At 41.9% G+C, this 9,716-nt stretch overlaps 1 protein-coding gene across 1 annotated transcript; it reads left to right on the top strand.

Moving 5' to 3' along the window:
- The first annotated feature begins 726 nt into the window (after positions 1–726).
- LOC146959744 (nuclear valosin-containing protein-like) lies at positions 727–8,068 on the top strand. The gene is made up of 6 exons (XM_085772949.1): positions 727–838; positions 934–1,040; positions 5,894–5,970; positions 6,079–6,170; positions 7,381–7,478; positions 8,018–8,068. Exons 1-6 carry the CDS (start codon positions 781–783, stop codon positions 8,066–8,068), a joined length of 483 nt encoding a protein of 160 aa, XP_085629075.1. The 5' UTR covers positions 727–780.
- The last annotated feature ends 1,648 nt before the right edge of the window (positions 8,069–9,716 follow it).

Here is a 9,716-nt window from a genome sequence, read left to right as displayed (position 1 = left end):
GGTCAGTAGGTCAACCTACAGACCCCGGATGTTGATAACAGGTCAGCCCGGACTCAGAGGGGAATAGCACTAGCCTATCAGAACTAAATATTGGTGAAATGAATGAGTTTCTCTGCAGATAATGTGTTATTTAGAGGCTGCATTCTGCTGCCCTGTAGACTCGCATTATATGGATATACGCGGCTCTCGACTGGAGCTCATTTTGTCAGAACGACTTGTAATGACACCAAAGTTATCTGGGGGAGTAAATGATTGTATTTTATGCTAGAAATAAGGTCCAGATTGTAAAAAATGGCAATTCCCCTTTAAAGCAGTTTGTTCTATTTTTTGGAATTCAGTGTGTTGAGTCAGATGAGATTTTTGTGGCTTGTTTAACTGCTTCATTGATGTAGAAGTTCTCTATGGGCTCATCATTTTTCATGCCAGTTATCTTCATTGCCATCTTGTGCCTGCTGGCCAGCGTGTTCTCCAGCTTTACTGTGAGATTACCAAACCAAGCAGTGATTCCATATCTGATTCCATTCAACCATTCAGAACACATTAAAGATCTGCTTACTCACACACAGTCAGAGCTGGTCTGGACCACATGTGGTCACATTCCTTTAGCAGTGTCAGCACTAATGCCTCCAGACCACAATGAAGGACCAACTGCTCTACTGATGTTCCTGGGGACAGACAGATGCATGTGTGTATGAACTGTGTGTGTGTGTGTGTGTGTGTGTGTGTGTGTGTGTTCAGTCAGGAGCCAGTGTGCGGGTGGTCAACCAGCTGCTGACGGAGATGGACGGCCTGGAGACTCGACGACAGGTCTTCATCATGGCTGCCACCAACAGGCCAGGTAGATGGTGATCTACAGCAACATCTGGATCTTTATCGTCTAGGAAACCACTGCATCAGACTGATGACTGACTGCTGCTGTCTGCTCTCTCTCAGATATCATTGACCCCGCCATACTGAGGCCAGGCCGACTAGATAAAACCTTGTACGTGGGTCTGCCGCCTCCAGCTGATCGCCACGCCATCCTGCTCACTATCACCAAGGTAACACATTAACCCTCCATCGTATACGATGACAGGGGTAATTGTTTTACTCGTTCGTGTTATCAGCGAATGATAGCGACATAATTCTTTAAAAAAAAAAATTTCAACTTTTTATTGGTTTCCATCAGAAAACATAAAAACAAGACAAGAGCAGAAAGAGCTCAACAACAACAAGGCAACAAAAAAAAAAAATATATATATATATATATAAATAAATGATAGGGCTGTCAGAGTTAACGCGTTAATCGCGATGAGATTAATTAAAAAAATTAACGCGATTAATTTTTTTAATCGCGGCCCATTTTGTCCTCTGTCTGCTGGACTGGAGGACTGGAGTGTGGGACCTCCAGTCCAGTAGGTGGCGGTAAGGCACCTTCAAGTTGGTTGCTACACAAATATACACAGTCTAACATATATCCACAGCTCCATCCATTGATTTTTTGACGGCTTTGTTGTAAACAAATGCACATGGCCATGTATTGATTTTTTGACGGCTTCGTTGTCAACAAATGCACGTGGCCAGGCAGAGGCGTAGCAAAGTAAAGGGCAATTTCCACTGGATGCAATTCGTTTCAATTCTGTGTGAGTTTCATGCATCATGTGTTATGATTAGGTAGGCCTACTAGGTCTGGTCTAAAAGTTATTTGTCTAGAGATTATAACACTTTGGAGGGTTGAAAGTCCAAAGCCCATATATAATATTTTTAATAGAGATTAATCGCGAGTTAACTATGGAAAAAATGCGATTAATCGCGATTAGAAAAATTAATCGTTTGACAGCCCTAATAAATGAAAATAAATAAATACAAAACAAACACAAGACAAGAAAAAAAGAAAAAAGAAAAAAAAGGAAAAGACACCCCCCCCCTCACCCCCCACCCCAGGCAGCAAGGTCACATCAATACAAGGACAGGCTCAGAACATCAGACTATGCTTGGACAGTGTAACAATAACATTAATTAGAGTAAAGAAGTACGGTAATAATTAGGAAAAGGTAGAATAAAGAAAAGAAAAGAAAAAAAAAGTTCTTAATTTTTTCTATTGAAGAATAGAATAGAATAGAATAGAATAGAAAGTAATTCTTTTTTAATTGAAAGCGGGACAAAGAGTCTGTAGGTGTGTCTGTAGATCACCCAGAAGCAGAGTAGTAGTAGTAGTAGTAGTGTCCAATAGGAGACTCCTGTCCCATCACAGGATGGACCAAAGTCCTACAGGAGACCTGAGCGTCTTCACACCATGTGTCCAAGAGTGTTCATTTACATCCAGATGGTTGCTCTGTTGCCTGGTATGATCGCGAGTATCGGAAAATCAGACGTAAATGCAATAAATAATGCATAGATTACCATTTACGCATTTTACACAAGCTAAGACCAAGACATGGGATCATATCATATGGAAGGAGAAAGTTTGTTCACTGCAGGAAACAAGACAAAAAGCCTGTGAACACAATGGAAATGTTTTTATGCCAGGCTTTTTTTTTTTGTGAAGAACTCTTTTATTGGCATCATAATTTCACACAACAAGGTCAGATATTTCAAACAGTACAAACATTTTAACACACCCCTCCCCTCTCGGTCTAATGTCTTACACTCCCAGTGGGGCATTTTTGTAAATAATGTAAGTAATAGAATATATTATTATTAAAAAAAAAAAAAAAAGAAGAAGCGCTCTAACTACGATACAAATATTATTTTGTATCATAGTTAGAGCGCTTATTCTTTTTCCTCTAATCCCCAAGACCTCAAAGAACAGTTATATAGTGTCTACAAAATAAGTTTATTATAATCTTCTGTGTGTTTCCAACAAATATGTGTGAACTGTATGTGTTCAGTTTTTTTTATTTTCCTTTCTTTTTCTGATCATAGAGCTTTTTCTACATTCTTATGACACCACTACAGAATGAATATTCTGAACGCCCAGGGCTGAGGTTTAACAAGCATTAATACACAAAGAGACTAGGCGAGAGAAATTCAGAGGAAAATGCCAGAGACTCTGAAGGGTTAAAGGGCAACTTCGGTTTTTTTCAACCTGGGCCCTGTTTTCATATGTTTTTCTGTATATGTGAGTGATGGATAATACTTTTATTGAGGTGGCTGCAGTATTGAGCCGGGCAGGCAGCCTGCAGCCCAGCTAACGCTCTTCAACCGGGCAAGTGGCTCCCGTCAAAGTTCGCCCTATCCACCACTTTATTTTCCCATGATCCATTGCGTCACACCACAACGGAAGTCGGTTTTCAACCCCGTAGTAGCATTCTAGCGAGCGGCTAACTGGTAGCGTTAGCCACCGGTGTAGGCACCACATGTGGGGGCTCCGGGCTGCCAAAACCGCCCTGACTAATCTGATGTTTGTTAAGTCTATAAAATGAATTATTGAACAAACACCACCACTTCTGTGTGCACGCCTCTGCAACTAGTCATGGTTATCGTAGCCGTTAGCTTTGCTGCTGCTAACAGCTAACAGCAGCAGCAAACCAACAGCAGGACGTCAGCTGTTAAAACCCTCCCGTTGTGGGACACAACATGAAACTACTCCAGTTAGCTCAGTCATGTTGTAACAAAGATATCTGCTGGAAAAAATATTTTTTTCATGGGCTGTTTATTGAGTTATTTAAGACACTGCTAACGGCTAACGGTTAGCCCAGCTAACGTTAATCTAAAATGTAATGAATGGAGTGTCATGGCGACACCCAGCGTCGTTCTCCGGAAAGTGGTGGATAAACCTGCATTTTTTTCTCACTGACAGGCTCAGATAGTTACAGTGAGTGTCTGACAACATACTAGAAAGGAGAAATGAACGTAATAGTCTACCTTTAGCACGTCTCTTCTTCTTCTGACTGGCAGTAGTCATCCCCGGTCAAAGTGGTCGGATCCTTTCGTCGGCACGGCGACGGCGCAGTGCATCGACAGGAGTGTTAGCATCCATTTAGCACAGCTAACTGTTAGCCCTAACTTGTGAAAGCTCTGTGAAAGCTGCGCTAAGAGCAGCCCAGCATTTTGTTGCTACAATTTGTAAATTCTCCGGTCGTCTCTCTTCACCTCAGTCAGGTAACAGTATTCCCCACCGGTGTTTTGCCGCAAGTTATTGCGAGATTTCAGAACGAGATTTCTGGTGGTGAGATTTGGACACAGATCACAACAAACAGCGACCTCCAGCCAGAGCGATAGATATACGTAACTATACATATCTATGGCTCTGGATATAATATCTATGGCTCTGCCTCCAGCTAAAGGTAGACTATTACGTTCATTTCTCTTTTCTAGTATGTTGTCAGACACTCATTGTAACTATCTGAGCCTGTCAGTTTGAAAAAAATGCCCGTTGTTTTTAGGGCGAACTTTGACGAGAGCCACTTGCCCGGTTGAAGAGTGTTAGCTGGGCTGCAGGCTGCCTGCCCGGCTCAATACTGTAGCCACCTCAATGAAAGTATTATCCATCACTCACATATACAGAAAAACATATGAAAACAGGCCCCAGGTTGAAAAAAACCGAAGTTGCCCTTGCCGGGGGTCCGGCTGGCAACGGATTTTCATATAATGGCAGCGGATAGTGTTCACTTATGAATCGTCCAAAACACACACTATGAAACATCCAGATACCTCCATACTGCTGGTCTGTACTGACCCAAGTGTCCTGAAGCTGCAACATGAAAAATTTCTTTGTAAAAAATGAATTAGATCTCTGTTTTCAGCAAGGGGGCAGTTGTCGGTCTGAGGAGTGAAGCTCACTTCCGTGTTCAAAAAACTGCAATCCCCTCGGCTGTCGCTGGGGGCTGGCTCCAGAAGGGAGCAACTCCAATTGAGCCCCATGTTAAAATAGCCGATTTTACAGCTTAAAAAAACATATTTACAGCCTGGTACATTTTAATTTTTTGGTCTCAACCGATAGTTTCTACCCCCGCACAAACTCTGAGGGGGGTGAATTTTTTTAAAACTCTACCGTTTTACTATTATTAGGTTTAAAGTTCTGGCCAATTAGGGCGCAGAACCGTTGACTGACAGGTCCGGAGACCGCTGCTACGAGGCCAGTGGGCGGGCTCTCGGCCGGCCAACGGCCGCACCGCTCCAAATATGGCAAGTAGAATCCAACATGGCGCGGCTCAAACCCCCGTAGTAGCGGCACAAAACAGACTCCCCCAAACCAATGGGTGACGTCACGGTGCTACGTCCATTCTTTTTACAGTCTATGGTTTTCAGCCTTGTTGTAGCAGTAGCTCCCAGTGGCTCTGTTGATGTTTGTGCGCATGCGCGACATTTGCTGCCAGATGTTCTTCGTGCTTACATCATACATCCAATGATTTACAACGACGAACAAAGTCAAATAATGTCTCATCTTATTTAGGCAGGACTCAGGAGTTAGGGTGTGTTTTATTGTGTGTGTCTATATTTTATTCATATCTAAAATCCTTTTGGCCAGGACACCCTTGGAAAATAGATTGTTAATCTCAGTGGATCTCTTTCTGAATAAATAAAGGTTAGATGAATAAAAAATAAATAAAATGAAGCCTCACCATCATGTTGAGCTAAATCAACAGAGGACTTGTGTCTTTTGTGATTTTGTCAGATGATGTTGGAGTTACAAAATCAGGATTTTACCCTCAGGTGGTTCAGACATGTCCCAGATTCTGACCTAGTCTTGTTATTTATCAAAAGATGAATAGAAACATGATCCAAAGTTCAGTAAAAAATCAGATCAGTGTTTGCTGTGACTATCCTTCACCTTTTTAAACCAGCACATTTAACACAAGACAGGTGCAATAAAGAGAAGCAGGCCTTTTACAAAAGCCCATTCTTTACATTTGGTAAAAAACAAAAGTCTCCAGTGACTAACAGTAGCTGGATGTTGATGATGTCACAGGGAGGAAGCAGACCTCAGCTGGAGCAGGACGTCAGTCTGGAGGAGATCGCCTTGGACCAGCGCTGTGACTGCTTCACGTACGTCCACACACTCTGTCCTGCTTCACCTCTACACCTGTCCTTCACACGCTTCTCCATACAGGGTCTAAGTGTGTGTGTGTGTGTGTGTGTGTGTGTGTGTTCCAGTGGTGCTGACCTGACTGCGTTAGTGAGGGAAGCATCTGTCAACGCCCTCAGGTCCTTCCTCAAGTCCCAGAATTCCTCAACTGCTTCCTCAGGTAACTCGACTCCACCTCAGTAAAGCTGTTAAGTAGTTTGAAGGTGTTAAAAGACGGAGATGTGAGGTCACATGGGTCTGGTTGCCATGGTTTCACTTCACTGTGGAGCTCTGCTGGTGTCGGTGTTCATCTACCAAATAACAGGAGTGTTTGTTGGTGAGCTGATCAGATTAAAGGTCACTGTGACCTCACAAAACTCACTTTTTGTCCATGATTCACAAGTTCATTTGCCAATTATGACACAACTTAAAGGTCCAGTGTGTAATAATTGTCAAGGTGTATTGACAAAATCTGAATATAGCCTACTATCCATGAATATATTTGTATAAGTGTATAATCGCTATAAAATAAAATTAGTTTGGTTTTTCGTAGCTTTATAATTATTATTTTATACATAGCAAGGGTGTCGCTATCTTGGCCGCCATGTTTGTATGGCAGCCCGAATGGAAAATCCATCCAGTCAGAAAGCAGAGGAGGAAATAAATAATTCCCTGTGATATAACTGAAGTCATTAGGAACAAGCCAGAACAGCCAATAATATCAGAACCCAAATATTCCTGCTGACTATCAGATCTGAATATAGAATAAAATTCAACAGAATATAATAGTAGTAAATGCTACATAAGGACAATCTGCAGCTGCACAGTGTACATATATAGTTATGTACAATCTAGTGACAGATATAGAGTGAAACATTCTGTACAGAATATAATAGTAGTAATATTTTCACAAATACATATATTTAAATATATATTACCAACAGTCTATCTGTACAGATTTGAGCATTTCTTGTTTATATTGTCATACGCTCCTGCTGGAATGTGTATATTTGCTTATTTATCTTTTCTTCTTACATATTTTCTTACAAATTCTGCTTTCTTTTTTTTATTGATATATATATATAATAAAAAACCTACAGGTGTTTGTTTTGCTCTATATTTCTTCACTGCCGCTGCAACCCAGTAAATTTTCACACCATGGGACGAATGAAGGAATATTTGAACCTACTGTATCTTATCGACTTATCTTATCTGCTAAAAGAGGAATGTTTGGTTGTAAGTGGCACAAAGATGTGTTAATATCAGCGGTGACGGTGACACTGAAGAGCAGCTCCTGTGTTTACATTTCAAACAACATTGTTGAACAGCGTGTGTGTGGTGCTGAGGAGACGTGACTGAATGTGACTGAAGCTCCTTGTGGTTTCTCACAGGTCACAGCAGCTGCTCTGGATCTGTCGCCGACATCAGAGTCAGCAAAGACAACTTTGAGGAGGCGTTCAAGAAAGTTCGCCCGTCTGTGTCCAAAAAGGTGAGAAAGTGTAAATAACACATCAGTTGTTGTTTTGTTTAGGTTCTTTATATATATACGTATGTGTGTATATAGTATATACAGTATATATGTACATATATATATTTTGTTTCTTGTGCCTTGTGTTGAACATGGCACAAGAGAGGAGAGGAAACAAAGGTATTTTGTGACCAGCTGCTGTTGAGGTGTTTTCTTTGACCTTGTTTTGAGCGTGTCGTTCATTCCTGTTTGAATCAGCTGACAGATTCATTATATTTAGAAAAAAGTAGGAAATCAAATAAGAATAACAGAGTGAATGATTGAATATTAGATATAAGAAATTCTATTTTTTTCCTCCACATCACAAATGTGATTCTTTGAAAACTTCTTTCTACAAAAGCATAAAAAAAGGAGTCGCTGGAGTCCCAACACTTTAGAAATGGCTTTGCAACACTTTCCAGACTGATAGATGTCAATGGTTTTGTTTGTTTTTTCATCTGTTCTTGAATTTCTTGAGTTGGCAGCATGAAATGTTGCTTTTTGAGATCTTTTTGAGACAGGTTCTGGATTCAACAGGTCTGGCAGTGATCAGGCCTGAGTATGGAGAGTGAAATTGAACTCAGCTTTCCAGAAAAATTATTAAAATTTATCACAGTTAGTTCATGGTTTAACAAGGGGGGCAATTACTTCTTCACATAGAGTCGGGTAGGTTTGGAGAGCTTTTTTCCCTTAATTAATGAAATCATTTCAACATTTAATCTGTAGGAATTCCCCCCATCTAGCGGTGCGGTTGCATATCTGAACGTATTCTTGATGTTGCATTCAGGTGAAATGGGGCAGACGTCAGACAGACAACAGACGCTGCATGTAACAGGATAAACAAGTGTCTATGTAAACAAGTGGTCCGCCAGCACTCTGACTTCAGTGAAATACGTATTTATAAAAGCAATATTTGATTTTTGCTAATAAAAAGCCAAATAAGTTACATACTGGGGCTTTAAAGGGACAGTGAGGAGTTTTGGAAAGCAAAGTGTTTTCATACTACATTTACCATGAGCCTCTGCGCGCACCGTGAAATTCTTGGACCGGCGCAAGACAGACGTCTAAAGGCCCTTTCACACCGCGGACGTAATGAATAAACGACACGAAATTGCGAAATATTCGCGGCCAAATATTTCGCATCAAAAACCATACACACCGGCGGCGACGCGAATATGCGACAGATGCGACAATTAGATTCCAAAGTTTCGCTTTGCGACGGGAGGTTCTTCGCCTCCACGTCACGTCTTTAATCTGTTAATTATCCCTCATGTATTCGCTACGTTATGCCGCTGTCGTCTTGTTACCAACTCTACTCAACACAGCAGCTCACTGTCTGATCACTGATCAATATCTGATATGAACACACTATTGCTATTTCTCCTCCTCCTCTCCTCTTTCCACTTACCCCCCCTCCTCCTCCTCTTCCTCTCCTCCTCTTCCTCTCTCCTCCGAGCCACAGGTTATTTATTGTTTACATTAGCGGCCAAGCGTGTTGTGTGTGTGTGTGTGTGTGTGTGTGTGTGTGTGTGTGTGTGTGTGTGTGTGTGTGTGTGTGTGTGTGTGTGTGTGTGTGTGTGTGTGTGTGTGTGTGTGTGTGTGTGTGTGTGTGTGTGTGTGTGTGTGTGTGTGTGTGTGTGTGTGTGTGTGTGTGTGTGTGCCCAGAGAGACGGCAGGTGGAGGCTGACTGGCAGAGATCAGAGCAAAGACGGTGAACAACTTATTTTTCCTGTGAGAGACTGTGGCGGCCCGAGACTGTGCGGCCACCGTCTGTTATGGGAAACAGCTGTGTGTGTTCTGACGTGGGGCTGTGACGTACCTCCTTTTCACGGCACATGATTGGTTGATGCGTTTATTCGCGGGGCGAAAGCTCAGAAAAATCGACCGCACGACGAAAAAAAATTATGTCGCATTTTCGCCGCGACACATTCGCGGTCGGTGTGAAAGGATCCGTGATGAAAACCGGGGTTCGAAAAAAAATATTGATGCGCGAATTATTCGCGCGAAAAATACGTCTCCGGTGTGAAAGGGCCTTTACCAAGAATGTTTTCAATCATCAAGAATTAAAGTCAGGACTTCCGGTGCGGTGCTACAACAAGATGGTCGCATAACAGCGAGCTCCTGCAAGTCGGTTTGGACAAAGTACCTCCTATCAATATAAATAGCGCTGATACCGTTTCAATTTAAGTATGGACGGAGGGAGAAAGCTAAGGAGTCAGA

The sequence above is a fragment of the Trachurus japonicus genome, unplaced genomic scaffold, assembly GCF_045865225.1.
Source record: "Trachurus japonicus isolate A0001 unplaced genomic scaffold, Traja_1.0 AP031130.1".
In the NCBI taxonomy this organism is placed as follows: Eukaryota; Metazoa; Chordata; class Actinopteri; order Carangiformes; family Carangidae; genus Trachurus; species Trachurus japonicus.
Note: the sequence above shows the minus strand (reverse complement) of the source record. Positions and strands in the feature narration are given on the sequence as shown.